This window comes from Amblyomma americanum, chromosome 1 (assembly GCF_052857255.1).
Source record: "Amblyomma americanum isolate KBUSLIRL-KWMA chromosome 1, ASM5285725v1, whole genome shotgun sequence".
Lineage (NCBI taxonomy): Eukaryota > Metazoa > Arthropoda > Arachnida > Ixodida > Ixodidae > Amblyomma > Amblyomma americanum.
This window is the reverse complement of record NC_135497.1, coordinates 443,678,304-443,698,463: the sequence shown is the minus strand read 5'-3', so window position 1 is coordinate 443,698,463 and position 20,160 is coordinate 443,678,304. Positions and strand designations below refer to the sequence as shown.

The window sequence follows — 20,160 nt, the reverse complement described above, 5'->3', positions numbered from 1 at the left end:
TTTACATTCATAGATCCCTGGGAGTCCTCGTACCACTCCAGGCGCAGTGGTGCAGCGGTTAAGCGATGCGCCACTGCCCTGCGACGGCAGCTGCCGCCGCCAGTGGGGCTTTTGCGATCCAGGTTGCTCTTCACAAGCAACCTCTCATGACCAATCATTCATTTAACTGCCACCTGCCACGGTGTACACTTTTCTCACAATCTGGTGGGCAGGTTGTGATGATGCCACAGGGTCATGTGACCTAGGTGGTCCACCTGGGGATTTTTCGCGGATTTTCTGCTCAGTCAACGACGCCAACGCCAATGCTGGCTTTTCTGCAACACAGGCTTCTTAACACTTTGGCGTTAAAAGTGTGCCAGAAGTCCCTTGCTTTCTTAAGATTGCTCGTCGCGCAGCGGTGGCGTCTGCAGCACCCGTCTGTTAGCTGCTGACAGCCCAGCGCAATGCAAGATCTGCATGCCTTGGCCATCACGGCACATGTGCACTGAGACGACAGTGCCAACTAGGATGGTGGAGCCCTCACTTCCGGCTTCAAAACATGTGCCACAACTGCCTTTCCTAATTGTTTCTTTCCTCCATGTGCGGAGGGTCTAAGGTACCGTAAAAACCGGACTATAGGTCGGACCGGAATATAGGTCGACCCCCTAACTAACCAATTCTAAAATTGAAAAATCTTTTTCAATGGGAAAAGTACCGAAAGACATCCTTACTTTGAAACAAATGCGACTCGAGGGGTTGCACAATGGTGACAGTATTTAATTTCATTTAAATGCTGCTTGTATGCACACCCGGAAAATTTTTCAACAATATCGCGCACCAATCGGCCCGCGTGTTTGTTTCTGGCACAGGCAAGTACGGCGCCGTAGAGCAAAGCCCTCCTCTTCATGAATCGCCGCAACCAGGATGGCGAGCCTTTGAATTGCGCCCTCGTGAGTCTAGAGGCACGCGCGATCTCTGCCGCTTTCACGCGGATGCATTCGGCAGTCACAGGCAGCGATCTTGCTCGCAGCGCAACGTTTCCTTCCTATTCTCGATACACTACGGTCTGCCCACGAAATGATGTTTTCTTCTGGTTGCTGCAAGTTGTAATACGCAGCTTCTGCCTCCGCCAGTACTGAATGCTCTTTTCGGATACTCCAAATTCGCGCTGTGCCGCCAGGTTCCCGTGAGCTTCCTCGTACTCAATCGTGTTTTTCTTGAAGGCGACGGTAAATTGCCGTTAGCTTCCGCTTTGCATCTACTGAAATGCAAAATGGCAGCACTGCTGCTAATGGCGATGGTGATGGAGGCTGTTGACTTCAGCCACCCATTGTTGCAAGACTTCCGTATTTTTTCCACCAATGACCGGTATATAAGACGGGGGTCGACTTTTCACCATGGTTTTAAGAAAAAAAGTTCGACCTATATTCCGGTTTTTACAGTAGTTTTATCCGAGCCGTGGGTAGTACGTGCCTCAAGCCAGTATCTGTTCCCGGCAGGATGCATGGAGCTCTGTGTCCAAAAATAATCCTTAATTCGAGTGCATATCAGTTCTGCTAGCAATATTCGAACTGCACACCGTTTACCTTGCTCGCTCACGTCGGCAATCGCTTTCCCTGATGAGGGGTAGACAGCGTGAGAGAAAACTTCCGGTAACCTCCGGAGCACAAGTCAAGCCAGTATCCAAAACTACAGGACTGTTTGCAGTCTGATTAGCCAGCTGGTCACACGCAGGTATAGAAGGCAGAGTGGAGTGCCGTTTCATCACGTTTGACCTTCATTTGCCTCTGACTGCTCTTCCTGAGATTGCATCAGTATGAGTTTTTTGCTTTGAGCTGGCACGCGCCACAATGCTATCCTGAAAATGGGGGGGGGGGTATCTTACAGACATTTTTTTGGCCAGCAAGGGCTGCGAGTTGCAGGGTCGACTTATATTCGGAGTCGATTTATATGTGGCAATATACGGTAACACTATGCTCCTCGTTAACTTATTTGTGCAATGCAGCCAAAGCTATGCATCTCATCAACCAATCAGAGAAAGAAACAAATGCTCACACACTCTCTATAGCATGACAGGAAATGATGTGTTGTTCACCTCAATTCAGGATTACTTACAACTAGCCATGTAGGACTATTATTTCGCTACTTAACTACAGAAAAGAAATTTGTCTGCAACATGGCCAGAGCTACAGCAAGAAACTACATTTTGCTGTGCACTGCATGCAGCTGATGATTTCCTGGGGCTCTTCATTCGATTTGAGCCGGAAAGTTACTGAAAAAGTTTGAAGTCTGAAGCATACAGACCAAATGGTGCATTTTTAGCAAAACAACAACATCCAACCTGAAAATCTACAATAGGAAAACTGTTAAATGGCCAGTGGCTACCCTTAGCTTAATGCACCTCAGATGATAGTTTTTACAGGAAGTAAAACCTCTCTCACTATTACCATTTCTTAGTGTAAATACAAAAATATTTACATTAAAAAATGTAAATGGTGATGAATCGTAGCCCCTGCCATTTATGCAGAAGACACTGTGCACCAGTACTAATATGCCATGCAGAAGTAAATTAAATATTAAGAGCATATTAAATCCATTGGCTACGAATGCTAATGAAACCAAGGCAGTGTCTTCTAACCTAAAAGCCAGTGTAAAGGAATCAATAATGTCTGCAAACAGGATAATACAACTGCTCAGGTTTTTGCGCCAAGAAAAGGTCCTTGAAGAGCAGGGAAATCATCAGTATAGTTTCAGTATGGCTGCCACCTAACTTTCGCATTGCGACTGGAGCTCTAACACAATCTGAGAGCAGGAGATGAAAGCTTTGCAACCAAAGGTTTTTATAATGCAGCATTTTATATAGCATAAGTTAGTAGAGACGTTATTAGCGAAAAAATTGAATTTACCATTGCCTTTGCCTGCAGCCTAGAAATGATGCATACAACTTAATTCTGAGTGTGCAAATTACAAAGCATACCATTGGCTCTCAAGACATGTGCCCTGGATCCAAAGTAATTTTCCGCCAAAGTCGTGCTCCACCAACTTCATCATGGCGGGATGTGGTGAAGCAGCAAAACATGAGCAGAATTAACGAAGCACACAGATAAGAGCAGTGGATCCAAACCCTAGACAAGCAACACTGACAAGTGTCGCTTTCTGCCAACGCCTAATGCACGCGCATTCATGGGTGCCCAATGGCCATGCAGCAAGGGTGTAACAAACCCATCTGGCAGGCGCACACCTTGTTTTTCTCAGACACTTGGTCCTCAAGATCAGCCACCTTGCTCTGCAGGTCAGCCAGGCTGGTGCTGTTGGTTTCATTGATGGCTGCCTCTTCCTCCAGCTGCTCCACCTGCAAGGAAAACCCTCCTTGCAGGCACAAGCGGGCAGGAATTTCACAAGAAAAAGGAACGCCACACCACATTTTTAAAACTCGCTACAGCTGCAATGTCTTGTGTCTGAGACAGTAGTAGGGATAAACAAATAAAACAAAATAGTGGCCACCTCTTTGACCCATCCCAAAATAACTTTAAGGGGGGACGCAACTTTCAGCAACTTTTTTTTTTTACTTCTTGATGCATTTACATGAAATTTTTTCAGGATATGACAAATAACTTTGACTACCTACTCTAAAGAAATTTATATATATCTCCAAAAAACGGTTTTATAATATGCAGATTAAAGAACATGTGGCAGAAGGCTGCTTCAACATTCAGTGCTTTGCTACTGATGTGCTACATGTCAAGACATTCCAAGAATTTCTTTTTTCAGAAAGCACAAACTCTGGTTTTGAATTTTTGTGATGGAGTGTCCATTGACGTATCTAAAGTGAGAAGAAAATTTCATACAAGAAATTTAAAATTCACACATTTTAAAAATACACAAGGTCTCCACCTGCACTATGGTCCTAGGAATGCAGCAAACTGGGTCAAAATAGATAAAATAGAAAAGAGGAAGAAATCTGCTTCACAAGGTGATTACCTAGGCAGAAAACCATAAAGGAGAACACCCATTGTTCAATAGTTTCCGTGCAATGCAGAGCCACCATGGCAAACGAGCAATTTTTTTAGAGTATTTCACGGTCGATTCCAGCAATGAAACTTTGGGACAACATATAAAACAGGCCATACAAATAGAGACACATATTTCAAAAAGTCACTTTTTTTTGTTCAAAGCCGCGTCCCCTGGGGGCTGCGCCAACAAGTAAAACCGTGGGATGGGCATTGCCGTACACAAGAGAACTATTCGGAGCAGGGTCAGGAGCTGTGTTGAACCAATACGGACACAATGTTGCCTTCTGTCTCTTCATACTACCCCAGACCACCAGGCATTCGTCCCAACCTATTCAGATTGTTCTTTCTCTTTCCGGCCAGCGATGGTGTTAGCAGTGGACATGGACGCACACAAAGGCCTCTCATACTGCATGTGGAGTGATAGTGGTGGCGAAATTTTTAATGGCTGGCAGGCCTAGTGCAAATGCTCTATCCCACACAACTGCCTGTGTGGGCATCTTGTGTCCTACAACATTACTCCAGGGTACTGAGTAATCATCCGAAGCACTTGTGGGAGAGGCCACTTAGGTACAATGGTTTAAAGTATAAAAATTAGGCAGAAGAAGAGACACAGGGGAAACGTGGACAGAACGAGCGCACATTTCCAACTTGACTCTGTCTTGTCTCCTGTGCAGTTATGCTTTAAATCATGCTGTACCAGCTGGTCCCTCATTGCACACCACTTTTCATCTTCTGTGCTCACCTGCATAACAATGTACCCTGTGGAGGCTCTGCCCGCCATGATAGCTGGACCAAATGCGAATTAACGTGGGCTAGCAGTTCGGTTTCACTTCGGTTCCGGCGTTCAGATGCAGTGTTCACGGATGGCTGCTGTTCGGATAGCGATAATGGGTTAATGCCCATATATGTGGAATTGGTCATTCTCTACATTCATAGATCCCTGGGAGTCTCCCTACCACTCCTGGCACAGTGATGCAGCAGTCAAGCGATGCGCCACTGCCCTTCTATGGCAGGTGCTGCCATCGGTGGGACTTGGGTTGCGACCCAGGTTGCTCTTCCCGAGCATCCTCTCAAGATTAAATGACCTGCCGCCTGACGCGGTGAGCAGGTATACTATATGTATATAACAGAATTCTTTCTTATTTTTTTTTTAGATATCAACACCACAAATTAAAAGAAATAAGAAAGAAAAAAAAATCCCCTATGTGCTCTGTTGTGTTGGATTTTAATGGGGCATAAGCATCTAAGGCTATCATGCACCAAGCTGAAGGTGTAGGAAAATTGTTTTCTGCGGAATTTTAATATGTGAAAAACCATCAGTGGTGTGAGGGCCTAAAAAATTAAGTTTGTACTTGTTGGTAATGAGAAAGGAAAGGAACTTCAAAAATGGCTATTACAGAAAGCTTTAAAGAGGGTCAGGCAACCTCAGTAACCATCCTTGCCCAGGCAAGGATCTCGAGGCTCTGAACCCAACAAATAAAAAACTTCGGCCTTCTTCTCAGGAATGAGAAGGTGGCTGAGGTGTACCACCATATGTAGTAAGGCGCAGGGTCAGAATTCAGAGCTTTTAAAGGAGACCTGCTTCCCTTAAAAAGCTAAAAACATTTGGGATATCAATAAGTGCACCTTGATCTGAAATCAATGCTGGGTGAAGAGGAAGGTGTACTTTGTAGCATGGAGAAAATTACTTTTTCCTCGGTGATTCAAATTCTGTGCATGAAAATAAGATGTGATGTACTGTAATTTCATCTCCGCATTTTTCAGAAATAGGTTTGTCTTCTTTTGTTAGTAGGAAACTGTGTGTAAGGTAAGTATGTCCAACACAGAGACAGCATAATATTACCTCTATAAAACGTTCCTGGTGACTACAGGTTTTCCATTCACCCGGTACGGGCTTTACCAAATGCAGTTTGTTATTTACTTCCTGGTCCCAGGTTTCCTGCCGTTTAGCCTAGAGATTGCTGTGTATTAATTTCAAGCAGTCTCTACAGGGTATGCTGACTTTCTTGATTTCATAACTCTGAGCTTGTGCAGCATATTGGTCGGCTCTTTCATTACCTTATATTCCAACGTGGCTCGGCACCCAGCAGAATTTTATTATATGTCCCTGTGTTCTGACATTTTCTAGGTTGTGTAATATGTTTCCTGCTAAGGGTTTGACTGCATTTCTGTAATGTAATGCCTTGAGCACGCTAAGTGAATCCTTGTAGATTATGATGGTGATGATGAATTTTTTATGGCGCAAGGGCATCTGAGGCCAAACAGTGCCATGGCACAAGGTGTTTTCCCCGACTACTCAAGGTGGGGTCAAAGACCCATTTCCCAAGCATTTCACACCAAATAAGCTGAGCACCAGAACAGCAGATAGCTTGTATCAATTGTATCACCGGTGGGTACTCGGCAGCACTGGGGATCGAAGCCCGCACCTCCCGCATGCAAGGCGGATGCTCAACCGCTGGGCCACCGCTGTGGTGCAACCCGTGCAGATTATGCTGTTTTGAATGCTGTTATTCATTATTCTGCCAACAGCTATAGAGACTGCATAACATTCGGCAGTAAAAATGGATGCGCAGTTAGGGAGCCTTACTATTTTTTGCCAGTTGCCTTGTACAACCACGCTTCCGACATATTCTGCTGTTTTTGAGCCATCAGTGTAAAGTTCTGTCCAGTTCGCATATTTTTCTTGTAGTGCCCGGTGTTCCTGTAAAATGTGTTCTTGTGCTGTTTTTTTTTTTTTTCGGAAGTGTGTTAACGTGATGTCACACACATTGGGAAGATTGTACCAGGGGGGCAGTTGGTCGTGTCTTGAGGCGACATCAGGAAGACTGCTCAGTATTTCCAGGTTTTGGCAACTATCCTCGAAGCGGAGAAGCAGAGGTCGTATTGATTGCGGTTTATTGTTGAACAGGGTTCTGGAGGTGCACTTTGTAACAATTGGATAACAAATATATTTCGGTAGAGATCTTACTTTCAGTACATATGCGCCTATGAGCATTGTTCTTCTGTATGCTAGGGATGGTTCATTTGTTTCTACATAAAGACCATTTATGAGAGATGTCCTGTATGCTCCGGTTGAAAGACGGAGACCTAAGTTGTGAATTCGGTCCAGTCGTTTCAAGTATGATGGCTTGGCTGAACCATAAACCACAGATCCATAATCTAAACGGGAGCGCACTAGAGAGCGGTAAATCTGCAAAAGACAAGTTCTATCAGAGCCCCAGCGTTTTCGTGAGGTATGAATGTGGGCTTTTTATCAAAAGTTATGCCCAAGAACTTGTTTTCCTGTTTTACGGGTAACACAACATCATTCAGGTATGTATAGGGTAGGGTCGCTCTGTAATCCTCGTTTGAGCAAGAAAAGCACAGTCACTGATTTTTCTAGGGAAAATTTGAATCCATTTCTATCAATTTGAATCCATTTCTATCTGCCCAATTAGCCAGTTTATTTATAGTCATTTGTAACTGCCTCTCACATGTTGGTATGCTGGAGGATGTACATGCAATTTGCAGGTTGTCTACGTATACTGAATACACAATCGACTTGGGGATTATTTTTGCTACTGAGTTCATTTTTACTGCCAAAAGTGTAGTACTCAGAACACACCCCTGAGGTACACCGTTCTCCTGGATGAAATTCACTGATAGGGCAGTACCTAGACGTACTTGGAATGAACGGTCTGCTAGAAAGTCGCTCAAACAGTTCAGCATCATGACCCGGATGGTTGGATCCGCTAGGTGGCGGAGTATGCCAAACCTCCAAGTGGTGTCGTACGTTTTCTCAATGCAAAGAAGACCGCAAGACAATGCTGTTTGTGTATGAATGCCTCCCGCACTGTGGACAAGATGATCCATGGTGGAGCATGCTTTTTTGAAACCACACTGATGTATGTCGAGAAGCTGATGAGATTCACGAACAAAGAATAGTCGGATGTTAACCACACTTTCAAATGATTTTGCTAGGCAGCTGGTGAGTGCAACTGGTCTAGAAGTACCAGAACTTGATGATGGTTTTCCAGGTTTCAAGAAAGGTACTATGATGTCTTTCTTCCATGCCTCAGGTATCTTCACCGAAAGCCGGATTTTGTTCAAGAATTTTAGGAGTGCCTCAACGGCAGCCTCAGCGAGATGTGCAAGCATGGTGTAGTGTATACAGTAGCCGACGGGTAATTCGGACTCCAATAATTCGGACTTGTAGGATATTTCGGACCTCCATGAGGCACCGTCAGTCACCCTATAGAAGCGCATACATATTCGCGACGGATATTTCGGACTAAAGTCCAAAAGTTCGATTTTTCGGACTAATTTGAGTCGCCTGCGGGCCAAAATCGGCCATCTTATTGGCTTTTCACCGGCGCAAAAGGTGCCATCTTGGATTGAGGTCGATTTATGCTGCAGTTGGCTTGGCTTGATACACTTTCGGCACCTCATTGTTGCCAGTAGAGGTCCCTGCGGTCTCTGACACTTCGAGGTGGTAGCCGGATTGTCATCGCTGCCAACTTGCTTTTGTCGCCGACATTGTCGCAGGCAGTTATCGCTTGTCCCACACATTGAAAATTGGTTGTTGGGGGAAGGAAATTGTGCAGGAGCTATCTCATATCTCGGCGGGAAGGGATAAAGGAGGGACTGAGAGAAGAAAGGAGGAAGAAAGAGGTGCCGTAATGGAGGGCTCCGGAATGATTTCGACCACCTGGGGATCTTTAACATGCACTGACATCGCACAGCACACTGGCACCTTTGCGTTTCGCCTCCATCGAAACGTGGCCATCGCGGTCGGGTTCCAACCCGGGTACCGGATCAGTAGCCGAGCGCCCTAACCACTGAGCCACCGTGGCGGGTCTCATATTTTCGCCATTCGCATTTTCGTCACTTGGGTTTCTCTGATTGCGTTGACCGAGTGGTGCTCAGTCTTCACGAAGTTACATCTGTTCGCCGTTTTGTGATTGCGTCCGACGGTTTCGCTGCTTTGAAAGAAAAGGGTCTTATCTTTGCGTGGGTTTAACGAGCGGTGTGGTGCACACTCGGGTTGTGGGCAGCATGGCCCCGCCGGGTCCGTCAGAGAAGCGTGGGAAGTATTCCAACTAAATGCGGTGACCTTTTTGTCTTGCGTGTACAGTGAAAGCACAACCTTGGCGGAAATACAGGTGCAAATCGTAGCCAGCAAGAGAAATTTTCCGCAAGGTAAAATCAGTGACATTTTTAAGCAGATTTCATCTCAATAAAGTGATTTTTTTGTACTTCACGGATTTTTCGGACTGTGCGGTTATTCGGACCATTTTTTGGGTCCCTTCGAGTCCGAAAAATCGGTCGGCGACTGTATTATCTAGGCCTGCTGCTGTCTGTCTGCCTGCAGATGGTACTCTATTTAGTTCCTGTATTGTAATTTGCCTGTTATAATCTTCGTTCATGCCTGCTCCTGTGGGAAGTTTTAGATTTTCTGCTATGGTTTTGTATTTCTGAAATGTCTCTGTGTAGTTGGAAGAACTGGAAACAGCAGCCAAGTGCTCACCTAGCATGTTTGCCGGATCTTCTAATGTTGTTTGTGTACCAGGAGTGGACAGAAGTGGCAAACTGCAGGGAGGATAGTCGCCACTAAATTGGCCTATGATGTCCATGCACTCACTGCCTCAAAAGGGGAGTGCGCATTAAAATCCCCAATACCACACATGGTTCATGCAATTGCTGTAGAAAGCTTTCCAAATTGCAGATAGTAATTGTTAGGTGTGGTGGTATACAATACAGAGCATACTGTTATTGTTTTGTGTGCAACTACACTGACTGCTACAGCCTGAAAGTTTGTTTTCAATAATATTTCTCGTGCAGGGGCACCGCTTTGCGTTATGATTGCGACGCCACGTGAGAGCCTATTCACCTGTTATTCATCTCGTCGGAAAATTTGGAATTTTTTCAAGATATCTGTGTGTTTTGGCCCTAGGTTTGTCTTCTAAAAGCACAAAGCTATAGGCGATGTTCATTTAAGTTATGTCTGCAATGTCTATGTAGTTCCTGATCATTCCCCTACAATTCCATTGAATCAAAACTGACAAGTTTCAGTGTGTTGGGGGAATGTTAGTTTTCAAAGGCATTATTCTTGGCTTTCCTTTTCTCTTGAGAGAGTTACACCGACCCTCCAACACAGCTGAGCTGGGGGTGGTATCCATCACCTCCCTGGAAGCGCTGGACTCCCATGAAGAAACAGGTGTATGCGTGGTAAGCTTCTCCCTGTTGGAAGAGACCTTGTGGGCTCCCGACTCACGAGGTCGACAAGCCCTCTTTCCGAGTTGGCAGGGCAGCCTTTGCTGCCTCTGCCTGGTGGGGTAGATAGGTTTGGTTTGACGTCTCAAAGTAACTAAGGCCATGAGGTACGGCATAGTGAGGGGCTCCGGACATTTCGACCACCTGGGGTTCTTTAACATGCACTGACATCACACCGTACACGGGCCTCTAGAATTTCGCCTCCATCGAAATTCGACCTCCGCGGCCGGGATCGAACTCGCGTCTTTAGGGTCAGCAGCCGAGTGCCATAACCACTGAGCCACCGCGACGGCTGGGGGTGGATTGTCCTGCCGGGGCTTCGCTCAGCGAGGCCTGGGCGGGCGCTGAAGACTGGCGTGGTGCATCACCCCATTGCACCGCATTGGCGAAGTTTGTGTTGGGAGTGAGGGAAAACTTGTTGGCTTGTTCATTTGTCTTGAGGGTAATTGTTTCCTTTTCTATGTTCCATTGTGAGCATGATCGTGAGTAGGCTGGGTGATCCCCGCTACAGTTCGTACAGTTTGGTGAAGCAGTGCATTTGTCAGAGATATGCTCATTAGCATTTTGTGCATTTTTCTTGACCACGGCAGCTCTGCAAGCCATGGCCAAATCGTTGGCACCTGAAGCAACGGCAGGGGCTGGGAATGTACGTTCGGGCTGATATTTTTGTGTAGCCTACATCTATTGAGTCGGGCAGTGTGCAGGAGGCAAAGATGAGGACAAGGTGCTTTGTGGGGATTTCTTTGATATCTTTTCGAATTTTTATTCTGTGCACGTTGGTCACATTCTGTTCCTTCAGTCCTTCCAATATTTCTTCTTCAGTCAGGCACATGAGGTCACAGTCCGATATTACACCACGCACAGTATTTAGGAACTGGTGAGGTGTAATAGTGACTGGGGTTTCTCCAGACGAGACAATGTTTGAGAGGTTGGGTATTTGGCTTTTGCCGCGGATTTCTAGTAGGATGTCACCAATGGCTGGCTAACTTCGTCGCCTTGTAGTCAGGGCCCAATGCTTCCGTGAGAGATTTTTCGATGAGGAAGGGAGAGATCATTCGAGCTGTCTAGTCTTTTGCTTCATTGTGGATGACGTGAAATTTGGCAAAGGGTTCTTTTTTTTTTTTTGGTGAGGAAATCAGATGTTATGTTGGTCCGCCTTTTTTTTTCTTTAGGGTGGCGATCGTTTTGCGAAGTGGGAGGAGCCATAAAGTATGTGTTGCTCAGCTGCGGTGCCAGCCGCCCATTATGGAGTCCAACAAGGGGACGGGACAGGAACTTAGAAGCAAGTGCTGCCCATGCCAGCTGTACACCTCAACTATAACCCAATATGAAGCAACTCAGGGTAGTTACTCACACAGGGTTAACCTTCGTCGCCTGGAAAAAGGAAAAAGTCAATAAGAGAGGAGAAGACAGTTGAGAGGAGGACAGTTGAGAGAAAGATGATAGGAAAGTGAAAGATGGAGGGAAGGATAGGAAAAGGCGACTGCAGCATCACCAGACACGGTGATGCACGCAGGGCTAAGCTCGGGTGCTCGGGTCTGTGGTGACGCACTGCTCACCATCATCCCCCTGCGGGGATGTTCCTGCAGATGCTCGGGAAGCCATGGTGTCGCAACTCACCAACATCTGCGTGAAGCAGATGCCCCTGCATGGAAAATCCCCTATGGTCCTTGGTTTCTGTCTGTTGGCTTCTCTCACACATATGAATTATGTGAATTATGTCTGCTTTGTTGATTAGTTCTAGTACTGTTTTGCTTTAAGTATTATGTGTTTGTTATAATGCTCCTTTATTGTAGCGATAGTTACATTACGGTAGCATTTCGAGCCCTCAGCGTGGCCACCCCGTGGCGGTGGCGGCGCAGCCACAGAGTGGCTGCGCCGCCACGTGGTGTCACGTGGTGCGGAGCAGCTGCCGGTGGCGCGGCACCGTGGCTGATCACGTGGTTCGTCACGTCACGTGACCAAGTTCCACTCGGCCAGCTGTAGCTATCGCGTCACTCCAGATGTAACCAAAGCTAAACCACCGCCAGTTTTTTAATTATGTATGTAATGTTTTTTTATTCGAGTGTTTGACGGAATCTTGTCTGGCGAGGAGGGAACATAATAACAGGAAAAGAGGAGCACTCGCCAAAAAAGAAAAAAGGGGAAAGACAAAGACGTTTCGGGGCCCGTACGGGTCCCTTGTTCACAATGGCAGCGGATGGGTGAAGGTGGTGACTTATGTACGGTGCAGGTGGCGTAATGACATTGCGTAAATCGCAGGAAGATTACTCCTCCTTCGGTTTAAAACATGTGGTGTCGTTTGGCCTTAGCCAGGGTCTTCAAGGACTATAATGTCCATATCGCCCACGTGCCACCAAGTAAGCTGAAACAAATACTTGTCAGAGTTAAAGACCGGGTTGAAAGAAACAGATTCCCCGGAGTGGTGTACAATATTCCCTGCAAGGACTGCAAAGCTGCATACATTGGCGAATCAGGCAATTTTATTAGGCGTTTAAAACAACATCAAAATGACGTCGCCAAAGGCCGCACGAAAAAAAATGCCTTGGCTGAACACTATCAAGCTGCATCACATGCCATCGACTGGAACAACGCCTCAGTGATCGCGATGGAGAAGTTTTTATCGTCCCGCTTATTTCTAGAATTACTTCACATCCAAACGACACCACGTCTTGAACCGAACGAGGGGTAATCTTCCCGAGATTTACGCACGCTCATTATGCCACCTGCACCGTACATAAGTCACCACCTTCGCTCATCCGCTGCCATTGTGAAAAAGGGACCCGTAGAGGCCCCGAAACGTCTTTTTTTCCCCTTTTTTCTTTTTTGGCGAGTGCTCCTCTTTTTCTGTTATATTATGTTTTTTTAGTGCTGTATTTGTAGTTGCTGCATTTGCCTTCCCTAGCTTCGAAGTTTGTGTATTTTGTTCTGAAAAATTGCACTCTTTCCGAACAAAGTAAGGGTTTAGGGACCTAGTCAGGTACAGCATACCTTTTGTCCCTGATCCTTGAGCTTTCTGTACACAGAAAACTAAGAACAAATAAAATGAAATGAAATTTCCCTGTATTTTTCTGCTCCATACATATATATATATATATACACACTGGGGCAGGTTGCCCACCGTCCAGTGGGCAGGTGAGCAGTCTGCCACAAAACCGGCTTCAGACAAACACACAACGTCCTAATGCAGGGAATGGCCACTATAAGTGCTAGCGCACTCAGAACTTTTCCCACTTCTTCTTCGAACAGCTGGAACGTGGAAACCCTTTCATGTTGTGTGCACGCTCCACTCTTCCCATGCGTTGCTGCCTGCACTCTGCCCAGACGGCTCAAGGGATTGTCCCCAGAGCAAGCCCCACTGCTCACCTTTCGGGATGCAGCACGCAGGGACTCTTGCAGGTGTGCCACCTCCTCCTGCAGTTGGCCACGTTCCTTGTCCGCCTGCTCCCACAGAGCCTCCAGCCCCTCCTTCAGCTTCTTGTTCTCCGCGACCAGGGAGGACAATTTCTGCTTCAGATTCGTCACCTCTGCGCATTTTGTGAGCCATTATGTAGCATTAATGGGTTAACGCCCGTGTATGTGAAATTGGTAACTCTCAATTTTACATTCATAGACAGCTGGGAGTCCTCACACCACTCGTGACGCAGTGGTTAAGCGATGCGCCACTGCCCTGCGATACCAAAGTGTTGCCACTAACGGGGCTTGTGAGACCCGGTTGGTCTTCCCCAGTAACCTCTCACGACCGATCATTAACTGAACTGCCACCTGCCACGGTGGGCACTTTGCTCACAATCCGGTGGGCAGGTTGTGATGACGTCACTAGGTCACATGACCCAGCTGGCCCACCTGCCAACCAGCTCTTTAAGGTCGCAGAGGGGCCGCAAAGACAATGGCTAAGCGGCTGAGTGGAAGCTCTGATTATGACAATTGATTCTGTCACGGTTATTGCAGTGCTGCTAGTGTCACGTGCATGTGCAGCTGGCCATCAAACGCCCGAGGCTATCTGCTCTCAGTACATACCACTTATCACTGCGTGGTTTCGCACTGCATGTGTTTGTCACCTCCATTGCAATTCGGGGCAAGTAATGCCTAACAAATGATCTGCAGATGAAGGCCCACGTACTGCATGAAGTCAAAATGAGACAATGGTGTGGAAGTCTGGATATATATATATATATATATATATATATATATATATATATATATATATATATATATATATATATATATATATATATATATATATATATAGCATCCCTGACATGAAGCGGTTTTTACAACACCTGTCAATGCATTGATTACTCCAACCCCTTTTGCTCCCCCTTCCTTTTCCTGTGCACCTGTCATGGCGGGGACCTGTTTATATTGGTGGCAAAGGAAAACCACTTGCTCAAGTGGCATCAACGTGGTGCCAGCCCATCTCGTACGCCACTACAAATCCATCACTTGCCCTTGGTGCTGAGCCGCTGCAATGTGTGGAAAAGGGTACAGTGTACTGATGCACTTCTAGTGCGGTTACCCATGCAACGCAATGCATCCACCCCTCCTTCAGGCCTAAACATCATCACAGCCACCCAGGTCAAGTCCTCTGTACGACAAACACCTCTCCCAGTAACTTTCAGTCAGCCCCACCTACAGCCACCATTAGCCATTTCTTAGCCTGCCCCTGGTTCTCTTGCCTAACCCCACCCTAACCTTGGCGTCCACCCTGCCACTCTATTTGACCACAAGTTAGATATTTGGTCTAGGCACAACATGTGCACACCATAATTACGGCTCCAACTTTCTCTTGTTACCGTTGTAGCTATATTCTTCTCTCTCAACAATGCTGCACAATGCTGAGTCTCAGTTGTCTCCATGTTGAAGACCCACACTACGGGGCACTGGCAGGATACATGTCACATAGTACTTTTCTTCTGAGGTATCTGCCATAAGTAAGCTGCTGGTCCACTGGTCACAACTAGGGAGTACCTACAAGATACACTCCCACCTCTTCTGTTAATCTTTTTCTCACTGTTTGCATCTTTCATGAACAATTTCCCTAGATCACACTGCTCCACTACAACTAGCAGTACCTCACTATCAACCATAAGCTGGCATTCCTCTGCCATGTTAAGAGTTGCTTTGAATTTCTCCATACTAACTTTAGGCCTACCATTGTAATTTATCTGGATAAAAACATTAACTGCTCTGGTTGGTTAGGTTTACAGGGTTTAAGGGGGGATGCTACACTTCATAGACAACTTTTTTATTTATGAATGGATCTGAACCAAATTTTCACATCTTGCATATTTTGATGAAGTGATTCCTCAGGTGTAATTACTTTTGCAATAGGACGAGTAGTTTTCGACATACTGTAAAAGTTAGGTTCTTTGTTTGGAGCAAAATTAGCATCTTAACAGAAAACCACAACACAGTGGTTTGAGTATCGAATGAATCTAGGATGTTTAAGGAGTGTAATAAGGTATAAATAAATGTTCTGGGCCAATTTGAACTAGACTTACAGCTCATCAAAGTAACGCCATCTTCGCACGCCAAACATATGACCCATTTTTAAAAATTTCTGAAATAAATATTGTATTGAAATTGAGCATATTACATTCTGCATGCATTTACCTTTCTGGCAAAAAAAAAATTATGTTGATAGCTGAAATAGAACGAAAGCTATTTTTCCTCCAAAATCACAAGTGTGCCAAAATTGCTGTTTTGAGAAATCAAGAAAAAAGGTTTCAAAACATCTTTATTGGGAAAAACCCAATAAAATTTCAAGGAAATGCTCCAGGGGCATAATCAGGATGTATCCCGTCTCTGTGCCTTTTTTTGGCTTGCTTCCTCACTTCCAGAGAAGCTTCTCGCTTCTTCTTCGAGCTGGCACTTCGACGGAGATCTTTCTCCCTGACCCTCTGAAATCCACTGCTAGTGATGTTCGTGTCTAGCTGCTGTAGAATTGCAGATGATGCATGAAGATTCCCAGTGTTGAAGCGCAGGACAGCTTCCGCAACAGCAGCTTGCACGGCAACGAGTGAAGAATGCTGCTCCTTCGACACTAGACTCCAAATGACGGAGTGGAGACTTTCGTTAGCATTCTGTGTCTTGCCTCGCTGGCACCTCTGGAGTAGGGTCCTTTCAGATAGCCGAGTGTAGACGGGCAGCATTGCTTCTGCAACGTCTTTGGGCAAATTGTAGTGGTGCCCGGGTTCTGGCTCACCCTTTGCTCTAGCAGCATTTTGGCGACACCACGAATTGTCTCCAGTGGGGCATAGGCTATGATCTGAATGTTCATCAGTGGATGTGACATGCCTGTAAGTTGCCATTACGGCCTTCTGCATTGCATCCACGTCACCGTCATTAGACTTTAGAGCCCAGCCATAATATGTGCTCAGTCTCATGATGAGGTCATTTGTTAGCCGGCCTCTCCCACCAAGGCTTCGCTTCCCCTCTCCTTTTTGTTTCTGCACCAAATTCCTCAGTGCTGTCCCCATGCGCTTCTGAACATGGTTCACGCAGTCCTCCTTCTGCACATCAATGAAACCATACACTTTCGCTTCTTGGATTGCTGTAAATGTACGGCTGTCACCATCACACAAAATGGTTGTGTAGTGCAATCCATGTCGCTCTAGTGATCTTCGGAAAAGTATGAGGCCAGCTTCGACCTCCATGTGACCAGCTTTGCTATCACTATTTTTCTGGCACTGGTGTGTGGCCTTCCACTCTGCGTAGCCCTCAGAATCTGGCTTCGGTCCTACCTCACACCCTAAACAAAAGTTAGAGAGTACAACGTAGTCCAAGACATAACCTGAAAACAACTCTATCACTGCACCCACGCATAGGTGTGACGAGTGACCACGTGTCATCCAAGAGCCATCATAGCTTACTGCTATATTGCCTCTATGACCAAAACACAGGTCTTCGTAGAGTGTGGCCACCTTTTGTGCACACTGGCTCATAGCGACCTCGGCCACTTGTGTGGCAGCAGGTGCCAAAGACTGCTTCAAATGTCGCTGAAAAGTTTTGTGGTGCATTCCACGGTGCGACACTCCCATTGCCGCGAATATATCGTTCATGGCTGTCTGGCCATTCCCTGTTGAAACCATTATTCGCGTAGCCAGGAGGTTGACGTCGAACGCGTTGCAGGTCTTCGAACCATCAACTCGGGGCGAGCTCCATTCGGTCGCGATGTCTCCGCAGTTGTCGCACACGACAATCAGCTTCACCGCAAGGCCGTAATCACTATCACCTCTCACTATACGCGCTGGCTGGTTGCACGTTTCGCATCGCAGAACTTGAAGGAGCGAGCTGAGTGAGTCGATGTTCATGATGACGTAAGGAGCGGCACGCTGATCCGGCACTGGCGCCGTTGTCGCATTGCTTGCCTCTGCAAAAGGCTCAACCTTCCGTGCCGTTGCCGGTATCGACGAAAGTCGTTGAAGTGCCGTTTTTTCACGGGCGAGAGCCTCGCGCACTTCTCTGTCGCCAATAGCATCGAAGCTTATGTGAACGCGGCCGGAGTCGACACAGCGCACGCTGTCAGAGGAAGCAACCTCATGCGCTTCTCTGTTGCCGATAAGATCGGTGCTCATCCGAGCGTGGCCTAAGTCGACACTGCGCATGCCATCTGGGGAACCGATCTCGCGTACTTCTTCACTGATAACATCGGTGTTTATCGACGCGCGGCCGGATTCGACATCTTGCACGCTGTCAGGGGAGGCGTCCTCGGGCACGACGGCGTTATCAGGCGATGTCGGAGCCCGATTGTCCATCACGTGCTCCCGCAACGCGGTAGCAGCACCAGCACGCTTTCTGCCTCTACCTTTCTTCCGTGTACGGCCAAAATGATGCAGAGATCGGTGTTTTTTCGCACCGCCAGGCATGGCGAACCGAAGTATCACGTTGGGCACAACACGTTTTCGCAAGAGCAAATACCCTTACAAAATGGCGGCAGGCACCGACCACAAGCTTCCTTAGCCAATCAAAAACCGCCATTTTGGTCACATGCTTCAAGCAACCAATAGAAGGCCACTTCGCGCATCATTTTTGTTGTTGCTTTTTTTCTTTCTGCGTGAAACTCAGGGTTGCTTACTGAAAAAAATTAAACGCTGGAAACTGCAGCTTTCCAACAAGACCAAAATGGCGCCGATCGAGTGCGTAGTTCCCGAGCTGCAGGCGGTTGAAATAGGGCGAATTTTGACCTCAATTTAAAGGTCCGCGTGCCGTATTTGCTATTATTAACTGGTATAACGCGTGAAATAAACATAGTTTTGAAGCCAAAATTTGCAGATCGGCGCAGAATGGTCTCGGGAACGCGAAAATGAAGTGATTGAAAATGCGATTTTTGGGCCGATTTTCGGCTCTCAAGTGCCGCGTCCCCCCTTAACATCCCAAAGGATCAAGCTGAAGGGCTCTGGATAATTTCGACCCCCTGGGGTTCTTCAACGTACACTCACATCGCACAGTACCTGCGTCTCTAGCAAATGTGACCACCCCCCTCTGGGATTTTGTGTCTTTCAGGTCAACAGCCAGGCAACACAACCACTGAGCCACCGTGGTGGCTATTAACTGCTCAGGCATATAAGGCTAGTGGAGCTGGCATATATGCACTGCATACCCACCATATCTTAAAAAAAAAAGGCTTTTAACAAGTATGTCCAATACATCAATGCAGCTGCACAGGTATGTTAGCAGCATGGATCATCCAAAACAACAAAATCCCCAACAAGCCATAGTGACCACAAGGCTGCATTCCATAGGCAGTCACTTGTGGTCACAATGAAGATATTTTTAAGCTTTTTTTACTCACAAGTCCAACCTTGCAAATGGTGCCAGCATGTATGTAACACAGTTTTCCTCATGGAATGGAACAACTAATGCACAAGTGGCATGAGAACTGCATTTCATTTTCTGCATTACACTGCCAGTTCTTGTAAATTCTGCATCACTTTAGTGGTGTTGTGCTTGTATGTGGCAAACAAAACAGAAACTGAAAAGACAAAGCCTGTATGTGGCATTGCAGTGCACTGGCATGCAACTCTGTGTAGTTTAACAGGACATTATACCCGCGCAGTGTTCCAACCCCACATATGCAAACCAGCATACTACGCCCTTGAATCTCCAATACCCGGAAGGTCAGCACATTTACATGATAAGGCCATGTTCCAGCTACTCCTGACGCAACTAGTACACATTCGCAATGTGTCGCAAGCATGGGGTGATGATCAGTGCAAGCAAAAAGCCTATGCAGAGGAAGCAGTGGCTGTGTGCTTCAACGCTAGCCTAAAGGCTCCTCTGTTGATGCAAACACTCAAAGCACTTGCACCACCAGCCATGGTTACAGTTCACTCTAGCCACCACAGCAATACTGCTAGGACTTGCAACATGTGCATGTTAGCCCATATTCCTAGTTAAAATTTCCTGCATCTCTCCCATTGTTGACAATTGAGAGCAATGAGGGAACATAATCACCAGTACCACATTAGTCAGGCCCCCACATTTCACTTGCTCAATTTCACCTCTGCCATGACTTTTTGCAGCAACTCCAAGGATGTACAGGGGCGATGGAAAGAAACTCGAACAGAGCCAAGCCTAGGCGCTCCACTGTTCGTATTTCCTTTCATCACGCTTTTGCTTCAGTGGTAGCAAAAAGACACTAGAGTCGTCCATGATACATTGTAGGACGACTCTAACGTCTTTTCTTACCGCCCAGGTAAAGGCACGATAAAAAGAAATTCGAACAGCGGAGCGCGTGGGCGCCGCGTTGTTCACGTTTCTTTCCATCGCGATAGTACATGCTCTTTTATGCACACTGTTCAGGTGCCGAGCAAACAGAAAAGACAGCAAGCCCTGAGCAGCAAAGGAACGCTGACACCTGTTACCTACCACTTCGAAGTGTGGCACTGATCGGCGCTGCAGTTTAATATGG

At 46.6% G+C, this 20,160-nt stretch overlaps 2 protein-coding genes across 3 annotated transcripts in view; both read right to left on the bottom strand.

Moving 5' to 3' along the window:
• LOC144115921 (golgin subfamily A member 1-like) overlaps positions 1-20,160 on the bottom strand; it is a 143,573-nt gene that overhangs the window by 12,147 nt on the left and 111,266 nt on the right. For both annotated transcript variants that reach the window (XM_077650550.1, XM_077650551.1), the window contains 2 exons: positions 13,611-13,771; positions 3,221-3,331 (listed from right to left, as the gene is read on the bottom strand). In XM_077650550.1, the coding sequence (XP_077506676.1) occupies positions 3,221-3,331; positions 13,611-13,771 (272 nt within the window). The remainder of the gene's footprint in view (positions 1-3,220; positions 3,332-13,610; positions 13,772-20,160) is intronic.
• LOC144104115 (uncharacterized) lies at positions 15,464-18,601 on the bottom strand. Its single transcript, XM_077636932.1, has one exon. It carries the CDS (start codon positions 18,113-18,115, stop codon positions 16,010-16,012), a length of 2,106 nt encoding a protein of 701 aa, XP_077493058.1. The 5' UTR covers positions 18,116-18,601; the 3' UTR covers positions 15,464-16,009.